Here is a 23,550-nt window from a genome sequence, read left to right on the forward strand (position 1 = left end):
TATATAAGGGATTTCATTTAACATTTTTCTTTCTCAAATTTAAACTTGTCCTGGTGTAAAAGACAATTGTTAGAAATTACTTCTACTTAATGTACATAGACTTATAACTTCTCAGCAAGCTAAGTTCATTGTTTAGGAACTACATAACTAAAACAAGTAACTTTCCCAGGCTGATGACCTTGCCTATAGATGATTTCCAGGGCCTTCCCAGTTTTACAAAACAAGGAGAATTGGCATGGACTTTAGGGATGGACTGCTGGTGATGCCACTGCTTTGCCAAATCTCATACAGGTAGGAGGAATGTTCTAAATGGGAAAAATTAATCCAAATAAAGCTTTCTCCCAGTTTCCTCCTATCCACATACAGTAATCAATTATACTTTTAGGTTTTAGCATTACAACAGTAACTTAATTAACAATTTTACAAGTTTCATAAATAAGACCCAAATTGTTTTAGCTGTAACCTCCTTTTAAACTACAGGTAAAGACGTAAATACCTGGTTTTCTATATGGCAGATATAAACAGGGTTTAGCAGAACTGATAAAGTGACATAACTGTTTTTACACAAATTATTTCCTCTATCTTTTAGTTTCAACAAAATTCAGATTAAAATTCACTTTATCTAACACTATTTCTGGCTAACAATGATCACTCAATTTTTACTCTATATAGAATTTTACTAGAGTTTAGGAAGACCATAATAATACAATGATATTATGATATCAATTGCATTTCCAAATCATCACTTGCAAAAATTATTGATAGAAAATTGGGCTTATAAAGTGCAGAGGTTTTTCTCCTCTCCCCACAGTTGCAGAGCCTGATTGTGGACTCAGGGGTTTTGAAAGGAGAGGTTCATCTGCTTGCATAGTGGTGTGGGCTTCATGGTACCCCAGGGCTGTTGTTAGTGGGGTCCTTGATATAATTAATATGCTTCCTCCCTTTTGCCAAATTGGGGAGGGTAATTCAAATTCCCTATTATTCTTCAGCACTCTCTTTTAATCTGATCTGGGCCAAGAGGCTTTAAATAAATTTTTATAAAATGTTTTCAGCTGATTTAACTTTTACTTCAGTCAACTTCATTTTTATGTTTATTCCTTAAAAATTTCTTTGAAATTGAGAGCTTTTAACTTGGCAGTCACAGTGAGTGGGGACTCTGGAAAGATCCAATGGCACCATATCCCTTCTCCCCTGTGCTGGAGAGCTCAAAGCTTCACCTGTTTCTTTTTCAGATCTTTGTATTTTCCCAATTTGCCTTAGTGCCAAATAGTATAATAAATTCTGACTTATCTTCAGCATCAAGTTAGAAGTGACACTTTTCACTTTTCACAATTCCAAAAATAACCAGAATGAATTCAATTAATTTTCAGTTGCATCCTGATACACAAAACTTTTCTCTTTTAGGTGAGGCAGGAAATGGTTAAATGTTTGTCTGTTTGCCTCTTTAATCTGAGGGTGAAAATTCCCTTTTTATTTTTTATCTCTTTCTCTAGAACTCAAAATTTGGCCAGAGTGAGAATGGAGAGAAAGAGATTTTGAAACCTTTTAAAAATCTTAAAATTCTGTTCACAGTTTTCATGCAAATAGTTTATACCTTTCTTAAACTTCCTACCTATGCTCCTCTGTTTGCTACATGCTTAAACTCCCTTGCCTTTCCTTCTATCTACTTATATGGCTGCACACACCTTATTTCTTTCTAATTCTAACATGACACTTTTCCTACACTCTTCAACTTGCCATTACCATCATATAACCTAAACAAGAAAATATTTTTCTTTCTCTTTCTCTCTCCTCTCTAGCCAGCCATTTGTGTTCTGGCAGGAAAGAAGGGAGAGGGGGAGAGAAAGAGATAATGGCATTCAAAGGAAAGTCCAGCAGTCCAGATGCATTTTGAACCTTATAGGATATCAGATTACTCACACTCACATTCATTCACACAGAGACACAAAAACAAAATAGATAGATACAGAAAATGACAGGAAGAGTGCACTCACAGAAAATTGTTCAAGATCTTCTGCAGAAATCAGATATTTGCTTGGCCCTCCAGATGGTAATGGAGGCCAGGTAAGACTTACTTGATAATTTTCTTCTTATCTGTTTCTATATCTTCAGACTGTGTAGAGACCACTACATCACACTTAATTGTTTGAGCCACCATTGGCACTTCCATTTTTAATGTTAAACATATCTTTAATATATTCCATAGAAAAAAGGCAGAAATGGGGAAATGCTGGGGTCCTTCCTCTTTTAGTCTCTCACTTACCTGTCTCCCTACTGTCTCCCATTTTACCAAATCCACTGTACCACCCTTTGGAAACCAGGGGCAACAATGTTCCACACTCACTAAAAACTCCTCTAACTATTCCTTTGTAATAGCAAACTGCCTTTCTTTCACTACTTTCTTTAATACTTAAAGATATCATTCCTGATCTTTGAACTGCACCCCATACGTTTGACCCATGGTGATAGAAAAAGTTTTGGAATTCCTGTATCAGCCTGGTGAAACAAAATGACTAAAAAAGTTTTATTGTAAAAAGTTCCCTTACCCTGTGTACTTGTGACTTGTGGAGTTCCAGTGAATGTAAGGGCAGTCCCCATGGTGACCTTCCTTCCTGGTCCTTATTCGCCCCATGTTGGTCGCCATTTGACAGGGGCCACTTGATGCCAGCATCAAGTATGAGTGGAGGTGTGAAATGAACTGGGCCAGACGAGCAGTTCAGGATTCAACTCCGTTTACTGATTCTATGAACAAGATTTTTATAGAGCAAAGAAACAAAGAAGGCAACTATTGGTCTTAATATTCCCATAGTGTCAGGCAGACCTTGAAGGCTATCATGTCCTTTCTTTATCTAGTGTTCCAATACAGGATGAGCAATAACTCAGGGCTCTCTGTTCTTTGCATGTCATGGAGAGTGGTGAGCCAACATCCTGTTGGTCTGGGAGCAGCTGCAAGGAGCTGGCTGCTTCTACCTGCCTAACTTAGGGTTGGCCCTCAACATTAATCCTCCCTGATTCTATGCTTGCAAGTCTACATATTTTTTTAATTTGCCATTGGCAACATGTCCTTCTATCTCAGGGTGGTAAAAGAATTTGCAGATGTGATCAATAACCACTATCAACAATCTCTGAAGAATCCTAGGGAATGGCAGTGCCTGTCAGTCAGTCACCTAGCAATTATTAAGTGTCAGGCACCGTGCTAAGTGCTGGTGATACAAATGAAAACAAAACCAAACCAGAAAAAACCCAGGCCTTACTCTCAAGGAGCATGTGGTCTAATGGGTGAGACAATATGTTGCAAACATTTGTGTACAAACAAGGTGAGTATACAAACAGATGTCTGTATGTACAAACAGGTTATACTAAGCTTAGTCTCAGAGTGAAAATACTAAGATTATGAAGGACTAAGAAGGGCTTCTCTCAGAAGGTGGGACTTTAGCTGAGACCTGAGGGAAACCAGAGAAGCTAGGAGCCACAGATGAGGAGGGAGAGAGTTCCATGAAGGAGGTGCACTCAGTGCAGGGGCCTGTGCAAATAACTGCAAGGAGGTCATTGTTATTGTATCGCAGAGGACATGGTGGTGCCAAAAGACTGAAAATAGGCAAAGGGTAAATTACAGAACCTACAGATTGGTGAATTTGACCTTTATGTCCTCTTACTAGGGGGATGGGGATGGAGGGTTGAGCTGTTTAAGATAGGAAGAAAGTTGCTGAGGTTCAGGAAATACAAACCCTGAAATTACAGCTGCACCATAGCTGAAGACCAGCCAGAGGCTGATAAGGAGATCAGATTCTTAAGATAATCACTCAAAGGCTGAGTTTGTAAACCCCAGAAACAAAACAAAACAAACAAAAATACTCAAGGAATATCCGATCTCCTTAGATACAGACAGAAATCAAATTTTAGGAAAGTCAGTTGACTTGGAATAAGGGTAAGAGTGAAAGATCCAAAGATCACAGCTGCCAAATTTGACCAATTGATTGACTTTTATTCTATAGTAACATTTATTTATGTATGGTGGTGAGTTGGTCATTTTCCTTCCCTTCCTATTTAGCAAACTGTTTCTATATTAGGAGTCTACTCAGCAGTAATATCAATTCTCCAACAAAGTTTAGAAACAGATTATTTAAAAAATGGTCTGTGAGTACTTTGTAAAGTAAGTAGTGATCACTAGGAGCCAACGTGGACTCACTAAGGATAAGGCATGACAAATTAGCCTAATTTCCCTTTAAAAAAATATGTTTATAGACATCTTTCCTTTTTTATATTGACCACATTTCCTCCTTTTTTTCTCCTACTCTGCTCCCTCAATGAGCTATCCCATAAAACAAAGAATATTTTAAGAGAAAAAAAAAGGAAGATATTTTAAAAAGAATAAAAAATCAATACATATTTTAAAATCTGAAAATATAAGTAGTGTTTCACATCTATGCCTCTCCCGCCTCTACAAAGGAACGAGTGGAAAGTATCTTCTTCTTCTTCTTCTTCTACTTCTCCTCCTCCTTCTTGTCCTCGTTTTTATTCTCATTTTCCTTCTCCTTCTTCTTCTCCTTCTCCCCCTCCTCCTTCTTTTCCTCATCTTCCTCATTATCCTTCTCATTCTCCTTCTACTTCTCCTTCATCTCCTCTTCCTCCTCCTTTTATCTCTTCTTTGGGGCTATGAATGCTTTTCTATCATTTTGAAATATTCACTTTTGATTGTTTCATAGTTGTTCTTTTCATTTATATTGCTGTAGTCATTAAGCATATTGTTTTCTGGGCTTTGCTTACTTTTTTCAATATCAGTTCATGTAAATCTTTCCATGCTTCTCTGTATTCATATTAATAATTTCTTTTTTTCTTTTTGGAGGGGGGAAGGTAGGGCAATTGGGGTAAAGTGACTTGCCCAAGGTCACACGGCTAGTTTTTGTATTAAGTGTCTGAGGCTGGATTTAAACTCAGGTCCTCCTGGCTCCAGGGCCAGTACTCTATTAATTGTGCCACCTAGCTGCCCCAGTATTAGTAATTTCTTACAACCCAATAACATTCCTTTGCATTCATGTACCACAGTTTGTTCCTAATTTTCTTTTTTTGGTCAGGTAAATGTCACAGCTGTAGTATATCTGAATTTTAACAAGACATCACACTGATTGTCATGATATACTTGTGAACCAAAAGGAGATATGTGTTGTAGACGATGATAGAGAATTAGTAAAATCATCCTCCCCCATTCTAAATAGCCATTCTTCTTTCAGGATGAGTCAGTAAACAAGGATTTATTAAATCAAAGCAATGTGTACACAAAGAAAGGCAAAAAGCAAAATAAAATAAAAAAGCAGTCCCTGCTCTCAAGAAGTTCACAGTCTAGGGGGGAGACAACATATAAACAGTTATGTACTACCAAGATATACACAGGATATACTGGAGATAGTTTCAAAAAGAAGGAACTAAAATTAAGAAGGATTGGGGAAAGCTTCTTGTAGAAAGTGAGCCTTTAGGGGCAGCTAGGTGGCACAGTGAATCGAACACCAGCCCTGGAGTCAGCTGGACTTGAGTTCAAATTTGACCTCAGACACTTAACACTAGCCATGTGACCTTGGGCAAGTCACTTAACCCCAACTACCCAGCCTTCTCTCCTCCAAAAAGCAAAAAAAAAAAAAAGAAAGAAAGTGAGGCTTTAGCTGAGACTTGAAGGGAGCCAAGGACACCAGGAGGCAGAGATGAGAAGGGAGATAGTTCCAGGCATAGGGGACAACCAATGAAAATGTCCAGGATTGTGAAATGCAGTTCTGTGTTTGAAGAGCAGCAAGTAGGTCATTGGACTGCATTGGATTGAAGAGAATGTGGAGGGGAGTGAGGTGTGAAGACTGGAAAAGTAGGAAGGGGCCTTCCATTAGATCATGAAAGGCTATAAAAAACAAAGAGAATTTTACATTTGATTGTGAAGGTAACAGGGCCACTGGAGTTGATTGAATAGGGAAGTGATATGGTCAGACCTGTGCTTTAGGAAGATCATTTTGATAGCGGAGTGAAGAATTGACTGAAGTGAGGAGTGGGGAGAGACAAAGAAGATTAATCAATAGGTTACTGTAATAGTTCAGGTATGAAGTAACAAAGACCTGCACCAGGACAGTATCAGAGAAGAAAAGGAAGAGAAGGAGTCACCTGCATAAAAACAATCATTGAAATCATGGGAGTTAATGTGAAAATACAGTGAAATAACATAGAGGGGGAAGAGAAGAAGACCCAGGACAGAACTCTATGGGACATTCATGGTTAGTGGGCCTGACTTGAGTGAAGATCTGGTATAGGGGGTAAAGGAGGAATGGTCAGACAGGCAGGAGGAAAAGTAGGAGAAAAAATTGTCACACAAATCTAGAGAGGAGAGAACATCAATGAGAAGTGTTGATTGACAGAGTCAAAATCTACAGAGTCCAAGAAGTATGACGATTGAGAAAAGAACATTAGATTTGGCATTTAAAAGATCACTGGTAACTTTGAAAGAGCAATTTCAATTGAATTATGAGGTTTGAAGGGAGATTTCAGAGTTAAGAAGATAGTGAGAGAAAAGAAAGTAGAGATGACAAATGTAGATGACTTTCTTACACGGTAGAAAGTGGTGGAAGGCATGTGGAAGGTATGAGATGAGGAGGGGAGAAGGAACTCTTAGTGAATGGCCTCAATTTTTTCAGCGAAAAATGAGGCAAATTTTTCAATTTAAAAGGTAGAGAAGAAAAGCCATGGAAGGCATGAAAAAGTTTGGAAAAGATGTGTTGAGATGGTGAATAACCTGGGGAGAAAGGGTAAAAGGATTTCCTTGCCATGGTAAAGAGCCAGTTGAAATTATAGAACATAAATTCATAGTGGACCCAGTAAACATGGTTTCATTATTTTCTCTAGCTTCATCAGCAGCATGTAAGTAAGAATGAAGGCAGTGGATGGTAGGAGTAATACAAAGCCAACATTTGGCAGGGCAAGATTGGTGACAGTATAAGGTGGCAAGAGAGATGAGGACAGTATAGAGTTGAACAGGTTCACCAAGGGGTCAAGATGGGAGAGGGAAGAGAGTATAATCTGTTCAACAATGATCACCTGAGAAAGAACTGGGGGATGGAGGGTTGCTGTGAGGAACTGAGGATGATAAACAGGGTTAAAGGTTGTAAAGAAGAGGAAGAGATAGTATGTCATCACATTATAAGGGAATTTCAGAGTTCTTGAACACGAAAGTGGAAAATTTGTGAGTGGGATGGAGAAGTAGGTCATTTTTTGGCCAAACAAAAGCAAAATAGAAGGCTGCCTATGTGGTATGACTTTAGAAGTTCCGCTGGAAAGATCTGCACCCCAACAAATACCTCTCCTATTCAAATAATTAGGGATAGGGAGTTAGAGGGATAGGGACTGGGTCTGTGATTTCATTGGGGTATTATTCTTTTGCCCAAAGCTCAAGGCTTTGTTCTATATTCAATTTAATTCAAACATTTTATTAAATACCTACTGTCTAAGGTACTATGTTTGGCTCTAGGGCTATAAAGATGAAAAATGACCTGGACTCTACACTCTAAAAGCTTACACTGAGATACATGTACACAAATAAATATATCATAAGGAACAATGTCATGGGAGCAAAAGGCAGATTCACACAAAATAGTCCAAGAAAATTTAGGGAGGAATTGTTCTCTTTCAGCTGGAGGTGGCACTTGAGCTTTATCTTGAAGGAAGAGAAGGCTTTCCATGAGCAGAGGTGAGGAGAGTGTGCATTCCAGGCCAGGTGTGTGCACCATTCCATGGTGTGCACAGAGGGGGACACGGTCTTTTTTTTCAGCACTCATCCTCCTTAGACTTTCTGCATCTCCTTTGACATTTGAATCTGCTGAATAGCCTCTTCTCCTGGATATGGTCTCCTTCCTTAGTCTGTGATGCTTTTCTTTCCTAGTTCTCCTTTTATCTCTTTGATATGAGCAAAGGGTTCAAAGGAGCCAAATGAAACTAAATGAGCAAATGAAGCAAAGAAGAAAGTGGCTGAAGCTGAGGGTACTTTTTGAATGACTCCACAGCTAATCCAAGAGCTCCTTCCTCACCACATGACTAGTTGACCAGAATCATTCTAAGAATGCTTAACCTTCTCTCCATGGTACTTCCCTTATATATTAAGATGATTCTCTTAGAAACAAACTCCCACAGTGGAGAAGTTATCTCAGCAGAACTAGCTGATGGTGTCTGAGCACAACCACCAGACCCCCTCTATACTGACACAGTGGAACACAACATGGACTGTACACGTGGGATACAGTAGAAAGATCTCTAGATCTGTAATATATTGCAGTCCTACAGTAAAATGTTAGCTCCTTGAGTTGGGGGTGGGGATTATTTAATTTATGTCTTTGTATTCTTAGACTGGGGCAGCTTGGTGGTGCAGTGGATAGAGTGCCGGGTCTGGAATCAGGAAGACTCATCTTCCTGACTTCAAATCTGGCCTGACACTTACTAGCTGTGGCATCCTGGGCAAGTCACTTAACCCTCTTTGCCTCCGTTTCCTCATCTATAAGACAATCTAGAGAAGGAAATGGTAAACTACTTCAGTATTTTTTGCCAAGAAAACCTCAAATGGAGACATGAAGAGTCAGACATGACTGAAAACAACTGAACAACAATAATGCCTAGCCACAGGCAGGCTAGGTGGCACAGTGAATAGAGCACAGGCTCTGGAGCTGGGAGGACCTGAGTTCAAATCCGACATCAGACACTTAACACAAAAACTAGCCGTGTGACCTTGAGCAAGTCACTTAACCCCAATTGCCCTACCTTCCCCCCTCCAAAAAAAGCCCCCCCCAAAAATTCCTAGCCACCCACGTAGTGCCTTGCATATAATAAATGCTTCTTTTTTTTTTTTTTTTTAAAGCAATCGGGGTTAAGTAACTTGCTCAAGGTTACACGGCCAGTTATTTCTGGGTGTGGTTCTGAGTATCTGAGCCGGGATTTGATCCAGGTCATCCCAACACTGGAGCCAGTACTCTTACTCGCTGAGCCACCTGGCTGCCCCTTAGTAAATGCTTCTTGAATTGAATTGAATGAATGATTACAGCTATGCAGGTGGATCCAGAATCAGCCTGTCAAAGCTGGAAGAGACTTTGGACATATTCTAGTCAAGCCCCCTCTTTTTATAGACTAGGAAACAGCAGCTTAAGAAGGGCCAGAGTCTTGCCCAAAGTCACACAGGTGGCCAGTATTTTAGAGCCAGGATTTGAGCCCATGATGTTTCAAGTCTAATGTCCTTTTTTATAACAGGTTATATATCACCTCCTACAATTAACCTACAAGTCATCTTGAGAGAGAAAACAACGGAAGCTGGAAGCAGTCCGTTTTACATTAGCGTTTATAAGTCTGTCAGATAGCCTTCTTGAATGCAGGTTTTTAAAAGAGCAAGAGAGCAGAAAGCACGAGGCTCCTGACAGCACTCCACCTAGGGTCACCTACCAACTGTCAGAACCAGAATTCTTACCCAAGTTTCCTGATTCCATATTCAGGGCTCTTTCTACAATCATTAGGCCTCCTTGTAGAAAGGACAGACAAGAGAGGCACTTTATAATTAAGTACCACAGGGACTTGGAGCCCAGGTTTATCACTGTGGTGAGATGAAGAAATAGAGGCTAGGTGCTGATGGATGTTGTGTTTCCACACAGAAATTGTCTTTGTAATGGGCTGCTACTCATCCCAAATACCAGAGAGCTTTTTTTTTAACCAGGAAGCATTGACATCTCCAGGAGTCCCTACACCTCCAGGGATTCTATTACCAAATAATTTATTCCGTTTGGAGCTCAGTGTGCTCATTGTGTGGCTCAGTCTTTTTTTCCCCCCTTCCTGGCCCCAGGGGCCTTTGGGAACTATCACTTAGTATGCAATCCAGACTTTTGAACAAGATGCTAAATTCCCAGAGATCAAAGCAAGTTCGTAAGAAAATCAGCAGCTCTCATAAAGTCAGAAAGCTCCCAGGTTCACTAAGTCACACAGATGGAAAGGACAGGAAGGCTTTTATGAGAGCCAGTCTTTTCAAGAAAGCAGTGAAGGACTCAAGGGAATTTGATTTGAGGGGTTTTGTAAATGACCCTCCCCACAAAAAAATTTTCTCCATGGACTGGTTATGTAATGGTGCCTGAAATTTCACCATTATCTATCAACAAGCAATTATTAGGTGGTTACGTGTCAGTCATTTCACTAAGTGCTGGGGAAACAAAGAAAAAAACAACAATCTTTTCTCTAAGGAGCTTTCATTCTTTTGAGGGAGACAAAAAATATATACATGATGATTGTATATGTATAGCCTATATCAGATTGCATGCCTTCTTGGGGAGTGGGGAGGGGAGGGAAGGGGAAAAATTTGGAACACAAAATCTTATAAAAGTGAATGTTGAAAACTAAAACTAAACAAATAAAAAATTTTAAAAATATATGAACCTATATATGTACGTATACATATATACGTATATCAGATATATCAGAATATGCATGATAAATACAGAGTAGATGAAAAGTAACCTCAGAGCGGGAGCTCTTATCCTAGGGTATATGGACCCTGATAGATTTCAGAGGGCCCTTGAATTTGGATGGGAAAAAAACTTGTATCTTCATTTCAAGAGCATTGGTTTCTTTGGCAATCCTAGGTATTTTATTTAATGCATTTAAAAACATTATTCTGAGGAGTCCATAGGATTCACCAGACTGCCAGAAGGATCCATGACACACAAAAATTACAAATCCCTCCCTGTCTCAGAGGTAATGACACTAGAAGCCAGGAAGCCAGGAAAGGCCTCCCAAAGGAGATGGCCATTGAGCTGAGTTTTTAGGGAAATGTGATTCTAAGAGCAGGAGGTTTGGAGGGAGAGTCTTCCAGACTTGGGGTCAGCACAAAGGTATGGATATGGGAGATGGAGTGTCTTTTCAAGCAGCAACAAGTAGGACAGTATGACTGGAGCATAGCATTTGTGGAGGGCAATAGACTGAAAGTGGGAAAGATAGGAAGGGACCAGGTTGTAAAGAGCTTTAAATGCCAAACAAAGGCATTAGAGATCCATTTCCTTGGATCTTAAAGCGTTTTAGTCTTCCAAGCTCACCTTATTTCAATGATTCAGAAGATATGTGATTTTACTGATGTGGTCAATCTTTCTATGTCTTGGTAAATGATTGTTATAGGTTGCTGTGGCCAAAATCATTCAACTCTTAGTGTCCTTTTTGTAATGTGTCTCTCTGAACTCATCTAAGCTAGCCTTTGAGTGATGGATACATAGCTCAACTTGCCATAGCTTTGCTCAAAGTTTTTCTAACTCAGGGTTGTCCCACCCTCTTTCCCCCCCAAGTAAAGGAGGTAAAATGCAAATGTACTTAGTACATGCAAAAGCACCCTTACAGGAGGTGCTTCTGGAGCTGTTTTTAGTAGGGAAAATGAGGGTTTTAGATATGGAAGAGCACTGCCATTTTATAGATGTAGAAACAGGATCAGAAAGATGGAATGACTTGTCCAAGACCATTATCACATATACATTAAGTAGGGCCAGAATTTGAATCCTGGTCCTCTGACTCTGAATCCAAGTGTCTCTTCATCTTTTAGCTCTAGGGAGTCAGTCTGGAGGGGGTTAGAAAAAGGGATGATATAAATTTAAAGAATATGTAAATAAAAAATATATATATTTTTAAAAATAATCTATTTTTGCCAGGCCTATCCCTGGCCAACATTCATTCTTTCCAGGACTCTGTGGGATGTATTAAGAAGGCATAAGTGGAAAACAATATTATTCAGGAGGGAAGTCTGATTAGTGTTGCAGGGGTAAAATAAATTAGTTCCAAGCCTTTCCTCCTACATGCTGCAGAGATCAGATTTTATTTTGGTTCCGGTACAGTTTAATGAGAATTATTCCAAGCTGAAATCTCTGAGCCGCCAGAGTACCAGGTCATATGGTGAATTTCCCTGAATTATTTGAGCACTGGCGCCCTCTAGTGGTTAAATGTTGTAGTAAGGTTAAGAAGGCCCTAAGCATATATAAGCCTTAAACTACTGAAACTGGAATGTCAGAGCTGGAGGAGTCTTTAGGACATTCACTCATTCATCACTTACTATGTGTAAAGCCCTATGCTAGATGGTTGGCATACAAAGACCAAAAATAAGGAAAGCACGCCCTGTCTTTAAGGAGCTTATATTCTATAGGGGGATGAAACATGCAAAAAGGTAAGTATGAAAAAGATAATTTGAGGAAGATGAGAACACTAATAACTAAGGGGCTTAGAGACCCCCTCTAACTACTAGAGGATGCCACTCTTCAAATAATTCAGAGAATTCCTGATGTAGGAGATGGCATCCAAGCCTCAGCTCACTGTGAAGGAAATTAAGAGGATCTTGGAGGAAATGTTGGGGGGTGGGGAGGCTTGTTTTTAGCAGGGAGGATAAGGAGTTTAGAACTGTAAGAGCACTGCCATTTTACAGATCAAGAAATGGCTTAGAGAGGTGGCTAGGTGGCACAGTGAATAGAGCACCGGCCCTGGAATCAGGAGGACCTGAGTTCAAATCAGCCTCAGGCACTTAACACTTACTATCTGTGTGACCTTGGGCAAGTCACTTAACCCCAATTGCCCTGCTTTCCCCCCTTAAAAAAAAGCAATGTCTTAGAGAGAGGAAATTAATTATCCAAGGGCATTATCACATATTTGAAGGCACAGGTTGTGGGAAATAGATTAATGAGTTTAGGCAAGAGCAAGTAGGTCAGTATGACTAGAATATAAAGAACACAGAACATAAAGGAACTGAATTTCTTGAATTCAATATGTTAAGATGTTAGAGCTGGAAGAGGACTTAGAGATCATCTAGTCCAACCCCTTCATTTTATGAATGGGGAAACTGAGGCTGAGGAAGAAGCACCTTGCCCATAGTTAAGTAGCTAATAAGCAGAAGAGCCACAAATTGAACCCAGATCTTCTGACTTTTATTCCAATGCAATTTCCATCTTGTTTTCCTTCTTTCAAAGGAGGAATAAAAGTGGGCCCCAGAGAAAAGATGAGATAATGCAACTCCCTCCCTGCATTGAAGAGGTTGGGGATTCTGAAGGTAGAATACTGCAAACATTAACTATTGCAAATACTAAACTTTGATTAGTTTTGTTGAATTGGGTTTTTTCCCCTTTTTTTTTCTTTTTACTACAAATGATGACTTGCTGGATAGGGGATGAGGAGGGATGAATTCAGAAATGAAGGTAAAATTAAAACAAATGAAAATGAAATAAATGAAAATAAAATGAAATTAATTCTGAATTCATTTCAATAAAATAATGATTATTAATAATAATATTAATATTAAAATAAAAATATATAAAATGACAATGAAAATAAATAACAAAATATTCCTAAAGAAGGAAGTGGAATCTTTTTAGAATTTTGCTATTTTATTTTATAGCACTGCCTCCAGAGTTTGCTAAAACACCAAACAAATACTTCAGGGGAAGGGGGCAAGCAGCAACAAACTTGCTCCTCCTACAATTTTCCAGTTTCTATTGATAGTACCTATATCCTTCCAACCACCCAGGCTTGAAACCTGAGAGTTGTCTTTGCCTCTTCCCTATTCTTAGCACTCACACAGAAAAACTGGTCGTCAAGGCCTCTCAATCCTCCTAACATCTCTCATACCTTCAGGCCCTCATGATCTTTAACCTGGATTATTGTAATAGTCTCCTAATTGGTCTGCCTGCCTCAAGCCTCTGTCCTCTCCAGCGCCTTCTTATGGTTTCTTGATTGATTAGTTCTCTTTTCGGTTGTCACCCTACTCAGAAATGTTTATGGTTCCCCTTTGCCTATATCATATCATATAGACTCAATTTAGTATTCAAGATCCTGCAGAATCAGGCATTCAGCCTTTATTCACATTGCTCTGTTCCAGACAAACTATACAATTTACTATTCCTTCAACTTGTCCTGACCTTTTTCCCCCACATCTATGCATTTGTTTAGTTGATCTCCCAGGCCTTTTTGTACTTCCTCCATATCTTACTCAAAGCTCAACTCAAGCAACTCCCTTCTATATGAGATATAGAATCAATTTCACAATTCCAAGAGGCCTCCCTCAGAAAAAAATTACCTTGTCTTAATTTTATATATCTCCTATCCATGTACATGTTGTCTCGATCAATGGAATAGAAGCTCCTTGAAGGCAAGGACTGTTTTATTTTTGTCTTGATATCTCCAGAACCCAGCACTTAGAAAGTACTTATTAAGTGTTCATTGGTTGATTGATTAATAGAGCTATACATATTAAAATCCTTTTCCTTCAGAGCTTAACTCAAGCTGTACTTCTATGAAGACTTCCCTGATTTTCAAAGCTGAAAGTGATTTCTTTCTCCATAAATTTCTTATAGCCCTCTGTCTGAGCTTTCTGTTTGCACTTACCACATCCTACTAGGATCATAGACATAGAACAGGATGGAAGCTTAGAGGCCAACAAGTCTAATTCCCTCATTATACAGATGAAAAAACTGAGGCTAAGAGGCAAGGTTTCATAAAGAAAGTGTAGCCTGAAGTGCAGGGATGGAATGAGTTTTTAGGGTGAAAAGGTTTCTGGGAAATTTTAGAGAAAGTCTGGGAGAGTCAGCAGTAAGCATTTTTCATGGTAAAGAATACTTTAATAAATTTTTTTCAATTAATAAACATTTTATTTTTTTCTCCTTCTTAGCTCTCTCTAGAATGGCACTTCCTCTAGAATGGAGTGCCATTCTAGAAACCTAGCCTCTGAGGGTTGCCTCTAGAATCCTGAAACAGTATCATAGCCCTCTAGAGACCCAGTCGAAGAGCTGGAGGTTGCAATCCTGGAGGGGATGCTGTACTTAGGCTTATGGGGCTTTTGACAGAGGAAAAGCTTCCACTGAGAAGTCACAGAGAAAGAGAGGAAGGAGGAGGAAGTGCAGCCACATAGGGTTCCAGCTCAGCAAGGAACTTGGGGCAGATGCACTGCTACACTACACTCAAAAGTAGGGAAAGCAAGTGGGGCTGCGACTTCGTTGTAGAGCATGGACAGAAGAGAAGAGAGTAGAAGCCAAAAATGAATTCATGCAGGAGTGGACTGAGGACGGTCAGTGGAAGCTGATGCACAGATTGGGTCAAACCAGCTGCCATGTTGGTGAAAGAAGCAAGATCCAGTCCAGAGTTTAATTTTGCACATGTTTCCCTGGAGGGAGAGTCCCATCTCTCCCCATCTCTCCCTCTCCTACCGTCAGACTTGTGAAGACAGATGAGGAAAAGAAAAATACAACCCCAGCCATAATATATAGAATGGTGATGGATTAAAGGTGTAAGAAGAGTTGTATTTTCAGACACAGTTAATAGGGTCATTTTCTTTCTTTCTTTTTTTGGCTCTACTAAAGTCAAAGCTTTGTGTTTCTCTTTTTACATGGATTGGGGAGGGTGGAAACTGGAGTTGCGGGAAGGTCATGCTTCTACTCTGCCATCTTGGCTCTGCCCCCATAAGGTAGGGTTTTCAAGCAGAACAGTGAATTTCTGTCCACAGTGAGAATCTCTCAATGGTCCTATTAAAAGGTGATATTGTATTGATTACATTGACCCTTCCTAATTAAATCCATAGTCACTCAGTAAATAGGATTAATTGTTCACACAGAAAAAGTAAAGTAGACAAAAAGCAAATGTTGTCATTGTTATAATTAACATTCAAATGTAGGGGAGTCTATTAAAGTATTTTATCAGCATATACAACTTGTTCCAAAAGTCTTAGTATAGTTTAATCTTTAATAGCTTGAATTAGCTTAAAGCTATTTTAAGGACCATAAGCTTTAATAGGTTAAAACTGCACTAAGACTTTTAAGACACCCTGTAAACCTTGTACAGGCACTAGAGAGGGTCTAGTTCAGAACTGGGTCCAGAATAGAACAAATAGAGAAAATAAAGTTGGATTTGATTTAGGGAATTGTCTAGTTCATAGAATTCAATGATCCCAAGCATTTGACTACCACAAAAGCTCATCCCTTTAACATCACAACACTCCTAACAATGCTATAGACTAGAGAGCTGAATCATAGGACACCATAATTTCTTTTTAAAAAATATGTATTTATTTTTAACATTTTTAAACTTTAGAGTATAAATTTTTTCCCTCCGTCCAGCCCTCCTTTCCCCATTGAGAAGGCAAGCAATATGATATCAATTATACTGATGTCATGCAAAACATATTTCCATATTAGCCATGTTGCAAAAAAAATTAAAGCAAGAAGAATAAAGGGAAAAAAGTATGCTTCAATCTTCACTCAAGGCTCATCAGTTCTCTTATTTGGAAGTACATAGCATTTTCTATCATGAGTCCTTTCAAAACGTCTTGGATTATTGTATTGATCAGAGTAGCTAAGTCTTTTTTTTTTTTTTAAAGCAATTGGGGTTAAGTAACTTGCTCAAGGTTACACGGCCAGGTGTTTCTGGGTGGGTGCTAACTGTCTGAGCCCAGGATTCGATCTCCAGGTCTTCTCAACACTGGAGCCGGTGCTCTTACTTGCTGTGCCACCTGGCTGCCCCAAGAGTAGCTAAGTCTTTAAGTCTAAGTCGATCATTGTTACAGTATTGCTGTTACTGTGTATAATGATCTCCTGGTTCTGCTCTTTTCATTTTGCATTAGTGCATATAATTCTTCCTAGGTTTTTCTGAAACCATTCTGCTTAGCATTCTCAATACTACAATCACATTTCATCAAAAATAAAAAACTACAACTTGTTCAACTATTCCCCAATCGACGAGCATCCCCTTGATTTCGAATTCTTTGCCACCACAAAAAGAGTTGCTATAAACATTTTTGTACATATAAGTTTTTTTCCCTTTTCTGTTGATCTCCCTGGGATACAACCTAGTAGTGATATTGCTGGGTCAGAGAGTACACAGTTTTATATTCCTTTGGGCATAGTTTCAAATTGTTCTCTAGAATGGTTTCCAGATTCTCTAGAATCAGTTCACAACTCTACCTTGTGTTATGTTCCAATTTTATTCCAATAGTGTTCCAATTTTTCCACATCTATCAGAGTGATATATCACACATTAGTGTGTCTATTTTTCCACACCTCCTCCAGCATTTATCATTTCCTTTTCTGTCACGTTAACCAATCTGATAGGTATGGGGTGGTACCTCAGAGTTGGAACACCATAATTTCCAAAGAATTACTATTGCTGATGGTCTATGAACTGGGAAGAAGCATGATAACAGAATCATCAAGCCCATGCATGATCAGGAAAAGAGGTATATAAGTCAGTCAGGTAGAATGAAAGTGAACTTGCTGCTCACAGCTTCTGAAAGTACCTGAAGAGTTACAACCAAAGTCTGAAGGGAAGATTCACTCCTGTGTTTCATCCGGGATGTCTCTTTCCCACCTGTATTTTTAAAGGAGTATGTGGGGTGTTCAGGAGGACTAGCACTTCTGGTATGAAGGCTTGCTAAGTTCTTTTCAGAGCTGTTCATTCACCTTTGGTGTCCACCTTTCACCTAACTCTTGTCTGTGGCTCCAAGAAGGTGTAGCATGTGCAACAGTCATACCCTGGCAAATTGTCTTGGCAGAAGGGCTCAACCAGGTTGAGGGCAACTGACAAGCCCCAAACCTCAAACTCAAACTTGTGAGTTAGGGGCATGTCTACCATGAATTAGGTACCCAGGCATGTGAACACTTCCCCCAGTAGAATGGGTAGATGAAAACAGTTTGTTCCAACAGCCATGAAGGTGACAGAAGCAAGCTCTGTGGAGTGCCTAGAGCTTAGTCAGACATCAAGGACATCAAGGTCATCCACTGCATCCTGAGCCATCAACAGTGGTTTTGACTTCTGTCCTGCCACTAGACTTCTATGACTCTGGAAGACAGAGTGAGTCAGGACTCTGAGCAGCTCTGCCTCACTTAAATCCAATTTGGAGGCACTTCAAGACACCACCCTGTGACGTCATTAGTCCTCTTAAAAAAGGAAGGACAAACAGCAACATTTTACAACACCAATTTTAGTACAGGGGAAAGAGTATTGGACTACATGTCAAAAAATCTGTTTTTTAATCCTGGTTCTTCTGTTAACCAGACCTGTGACCTTTAGCAAATCATTCCCAACTTCTCCACCAACTTTGTCTCCTCTGTCACAAGGGGACTAATCAACAGCTCGTTGGTAAGCACAGTGCTAAGTGTAGAGGATACAAAACAAAAATAAAACAGTCCCTTTCCTCAGGGGCTTTTATTCTATCAGAGGAGACAGCTAAATCAGAGGTCTATATGAAACATATGCAAAATAATCCTTGCTCTGTTTACCTCACATGGTTCTAATGAGAATCAAATGAAATGGTGCATGTACAAACACTCCATAAATTCATTATCCTTTTATGTTTCTCTCATTATACTGATATATTTATAATGCCTGCCATTAGTTAACTGATAAGTTTGCCCAGAATATCACATCTTTTCCAGGGCCATAGTGTCATCTTCTGACCATTCTTTTATATCATCGTTTCCTAACAATGACCAAATTTAGCAGAGGATGTGCTTATCTTAGAGGGTCAGGAGGATGAGAGGTAATCATCAAAACTTGTATAATATCACATGCTGATATCTCATTCGTGGACTGGACATCATAGTACTTATATGAATGTGTATATGTGTATGTTGGAGTGTGATGGCAAATCTTTAACAACCAGCTTTCCCCCCCAAATGTAAACACAACACACTTTTAAATTTAATCTGCATTATTAACATCTTCCCCATCACTTTCTTAAGTCTAAACAATCAACAAAACAATAAATCAAGCTGATTCATAGGGTTTATAGCTCTCTGAAGAATAAATGCTCATACTGAAAATTTAACAATTGGCTTTTAGGAGAAAGTATGAGCTGACTCTAGCATACCATTGAGTGTATAGGGCATAAGTGGAAGAAAATGGGAAAAGAAATTTTATCTTTTTTACCTTAGTCAGATGTATAGTACAGGGGAGACAGCAGTGACTTGATAATCAGAAGACCTGTATACCAGTCTGGTTCTATCACTCACCCAATTTGTGGCAAAGTCCCTTTCACTCTCTGGGTCTCAATTTCCTCATCTATACAAAAAGGGTTTAATAACACCTGTTTCACTCACCTCACAGGACTGTGGAGAAAATGAAGAAAGGCAATTGTGAGAGGCACTGCGGCAGCCTATCGTTCCCAGACTTGGTACATAATATTATCCATCAAGCATTCTAGGGTCCAGCCAAGTTTGGCCTATTTACTGCCCTTCACATATGACATTCCATGTCTTTCCTCAGTGTCTTTTAAGGGCACACAATTCCTGGTACAGAGGAGCTTAGTAAATATTTGATGATTATTGATCCATGTAGAGCTGGGGGCAGCTAGGTGCCACAGTGGATAGGGTGCTGGCTCTGGAGTCCCGAGGATCTGAGTTTAAATCCTGGCCTCAGACACTTACTAGCTGTGTGACTCTGGGCCAGTCACTTAACCCTGCCTGCCTCATCTGTAAAATGAGCTGGAGAAGGAAATGACAAATCACTTCAGTATCTTTGCCAAGAAAACCTCAAATGAGGTCATGAAGAACACAGGACTGATGGACTAAGTAGCAGCAGCCGCAGCAGCAAGAGCCCTGAATTTGGAGTCAGAGGACTTGGACTTGAATCCTAGCTCTATCCTCCTATGAGTCAGTTCATATCCTTCCATAGAAAACAGCCTGTGTGACTCTAGACAAGTCAATTAGCCTTTGAGCTTCTGTTTCCTCATTCCTAATATATGGAAATTGGATTAGATGGCTTTTAAGATCCCTTTCAGTTCTAAATGGGTGATCCTACGACTTTGGTAATCATGGGCAAATCATAGTAACCATTCTGGTTGTGTTTCATTTTGCCCAGTTACGTGTCAATAAAACAGACAATCTAAATAAAATCTTCGAAATGTCCCACTTCAGGGACCTCTCCCACCCTCCTCCCTCCCTTTTGAACTTCCTTTATGTGAGGTCAGGAGGTAAGCTCCGTGGAAGCAGGGTGGTCTTCCTTCCGGCAGCTATCTGTATTTCCAGCCCTTGGGTAAGTGCCTGGCGCACAGTAAGCTTTTAAGAACCGTGTGTTGACTTGACTTGACCACATGGGCTTCTAAGGTTCCTTCCAGGGTCTAAATCTATGAACCCATGACCTCTATGACCTTGCCACGTCACTTAATCTCTCATCTGTAAAAAGAAGATCCAGTTGGGCCTCTGGGCCTCTAAGGTCCCACCCAGGCTGCGGAAGAGCAGGACTGAACGATCTTTAGGCGTCCTCTGAGGCTTAAAAAGCCGTGAACCTCTTCCCTCCTCCCCTCACGGTGGGAGGTGGGGCTGGGGGTGTCCACGAGGCAGAGGAAACGGGGCGAGGGGAGGGGGCGGAGGATGCGTCGTCGTCACGTGATGCGATCCAACATGGCGGCGCCGTGGGGCCGCGGTGTCGCTTCCTGACGGGGGGCGGCGGCGGCGGCGTTGGCAGCCTGTGCCCGCCCCGGAGCCCCGGGATCCCCTTCCTGCTCCGCTCCTCAGCCGGTGGAGCCCCTCCCCGACCCCGGCCATGCAGGAGAGCCAGACCAAGAGCATGTTCGTGTCCCGGGCTCTGGAGAAGATCCTGGCCGACAAGGAGGTGAAGCGGCCCCAGCACTCCCAGCTACGCAGAGCCTGCCAGGTGGCGCTCGGTGAGCCGCTGCCCGCCCGCCCTCCCCGCGGTTCTTCGGGGCAAAGCCCCCTCCACTTCACCCTCTTTCTCCTCCTAGGACCCGCGCCCTCACTTCATTCCCCCTCCCGGCCCCTGGCTTCCGGGTCCCCCTCCCTGGGCTCAACCTCCCCCGGCGCCGCAGCACCGCCCTCCCCCGAGCGCACTCTGTCCCTTTCTCCCCCTTCCCCCACTCTCCCCGTTCCGGGACCTCCACCAGCCCCCCTTCCCCCAGCTTTTTCACTAAAGGACCCTCCAGGTCTGTTCTTCCTTCTCGGTCTGGTCTCCTCTCCCTCACCCGGTCCCTCAGCCCCAGTCCTCCAGGCCGATGTCCTCCAATATCCTACAACCTTTTGGGACATGCTCCTATATGTCAGTCCCCTTACTGAATCATTCTCTCTATATAATAAAGTCCTCAGACACTTCACCATTCTTACCCCACTAAACTGAACGGTTCACGTCGGCTCTCTTCACTTTTTTCCTTTTTGTCCCAATGTCAGCAATTCTGCCCCGCCCCCTCCCTTTTAATTCTTCTTCTCTTATCCTCCTTCTCATTGCTACCTGCCCTTTGACCTTTTATTATTAATAGAATCACAGGATTTGAGGCTCAAAGAGACCTTAGAGGGCATCTGGTCCAGATACTCTCATTTTAAAAGTGAACAGCTGAGGCCTGGGTACTGCAAGTGACTTAGGATGTGGAATCTTAGAGCAGGAAATGACCTTAGAAATCACCTAGTGCACCTCCCCTCTTTTTTTTTTCTTACTTAAATGAGAAAAGTGAGACTTAAGAGAGAATCGAGACTTTGCTAGACTCCCTTTGAATCTTCCTTTTTTTTTCCTGGTTTCTCCTACCATTGTGCTCCACGGATCCTCCCTGCCAGATGTGTTTCCCTTGGCTGAGCAAGATAGACAAGATGCAGAAGTTGTCATACTATGTTCTTGGAGTGGAACTAGGGCTCACCCAGGAAGTGCCTGGATGTGGAATGTTTTCCTTCTGGATATTCTCCACATCTTTTCCTCTGTGGAGACATGTAGGAAATCACAGCAGAGGCTTTAAGGTGAAAAGTGTTTATTCTAGGTGTACAGAATGGAGAATGGGAGAGGAATCACCCACCAGCTTCTTCAGCTTCTTGCTAGTTAAATCTCTTGGAAGATGATAGATCAATGATCTTACCTCCTACTCATAATTTAATTTGCCACTCATAGCTTCATTTCTTTAAAAGATTTTAGAACCATGCGGCTAGGTGGTGCAGTGAATAGAGCACCAGCCCTGAAGTCAGGAGAACCGGAGCTCAAAATCCGGCCTCAGACATTTAACACAAAACTGGCTGTGTGACCTTGGGCAAGTCACTTAACCCTAATTGCCCTACTTTCCCCCCTCCAAAAAAAAAGGCAAAAAAAAATTTTTTTAGAACCCCTAGGAAATGTCCATTTTTCTGTTAATTGAAAAAAAAATTTTTTTGTTTTTGCCACAATTTGAAGCTCTCGTCACCACATTTTTTTCTAGGGTATAGAGACAGATGTTGCCTGAGTAAGGGGAAATTACAGTCTTAAATTAGTTATCTGCCTGAGTAAAAAGTGCAGGTTTGTGAAAGAAACTTTGCTAAGGTTCACTTGTAATTTTTAAAGATCGTTAAAGCTTTATAGTTTGATAAACCAAGCAAGTATGGGTCTTTATATGCTTACTTGTATAGGCCCAGTATAACTACATAATGTTAAGTAACCAAGGTGTTTCAGTTCAAAATAGTTACTGGTTCTTTGAAATGTCGTGCAGTTCCATTGAGAGGAGTTTCAGAAAATGATTATTTAGTAGAGGATATTTAGTACAAATGTTTATATAGAATTGTCATTAAGCATTATTTATATAATTCTCATGGTATTAATTTGTATTTCAACTTTGCACTTTCTGATATTTTTCTGATAATAAGTTATCTAGATTTTGAGATTTTTGTGGCATATATTGGCTGATTATATAGTATTATATTTCATAATGGTCTGGGAGTGAGTTGCAAAAAATGATCTAGACATGTAATAAGTTCACCATAGCTTAACTGTTTGCCAAAACATTTTTCCTGTGGAACTATGGTGTTTGTGGATGTAAATAGAAATTCTGTGATGCTAGCAGTATTTTCTTCTCTACAGTGATAGATGGTTTAGAAGAAATTCATCAGTTTAAAGCAGGTATAGGTAGTATGAATAGGTTCGTCAGTTTAGAGCTGGAAGGGACTTTAGAGGTCATCTAACCCTACCTACTCATTTTACAGATGAGGAAACTGAAGCCCAATGAGTTGTAACTTGCCGAAGGTCACACAGATATTAAGTTGAACTAGCATTGGAACCTAGACCCTCTTGATTTCAAATGTAGAAGTCTTGTACAGTCTTTCCACTGTACAAGACTTATGCATATATGGATATCTTGTAGAGACAGGAAATATACATGTGATTTCATGTGTATGCACACATGAAATACAGAATATACACACATACAATTTCATGTCTGCACACTATATATACACACACACATATATGCATAAGCTTTGTGTATAGTGTATGTGTGTATATACACACAAATGTGTGTGTGTGTGTGTGTGTGTGTGTGTATAAATTTGGGGGTAGGGGAATTGGCCTAATATCCCCTATATTGCTCTAAAATAAACTGATTACTTCCCTTATCCTGGGGCTATCCTATACTTTAGTCCTCTTTACATGAGCAGTTATGTGTATTGTATAGATAAATTTGATTGATCTATCTGTATAAGCCATATGAGTATGGGAAACATTAACTTAACTGAATAACATGGTATCTACTACCGTGTTTCCCCAATAATAAGACACTGTCTTATTATTTTTTTTTTTTGGACAGAAAAACAC

At 40.4% G+C, this 23,550-nt stretch overlaps 2 protein-coding genes across 2 annotated transcripts in view; both read left to right on the forward strand.

The window, feature by feature from the left end:
* Positions 1-23,550, forward strand: part of CSE1L (chromosome segregation 1 like) — a 415,445-nt gene that overhangs the window by 156,166 nt on the left and 235,729 nt on the right. The window lies entirely within an intron of this gene.
* ARFGEF2 (ARF guanine nucleotide exchange factor 2) overlaps positions 20,403-23,550 on the forward strand; it is a 132,343-nt gene continuing 129,195 nt past the window's right edge. The window contains exon 1 of the mRNA XM_069072365.1: positions 20,403-20,662. Within this exon, the coding sequence (XP_068928466.1) occupies positions 20,542-20,662 (121 nt within the window). The 5' untranslated portion in view covers positions 20,403-20,541. The remainder of the gene's footprint in view (positions 20,663-23,550) is intronic.

Source organism: Petaurus breviceps, unplaced genomic scaffold (genome assembly GCF_028583685.1).
Source record: "Petaurus breviceps papuanus isolate PSGF00001 unplaced genomic scaffold, PetGlider_PUasm1.0 90847, whole genome shotgun sequence".
Classification (NCBI taxonomy): Eukaryota; Metazoa; Chordata; class Mammalia; order Diprotodontia; family Petauridae; genus Petaurus; species Petaurus breviceps.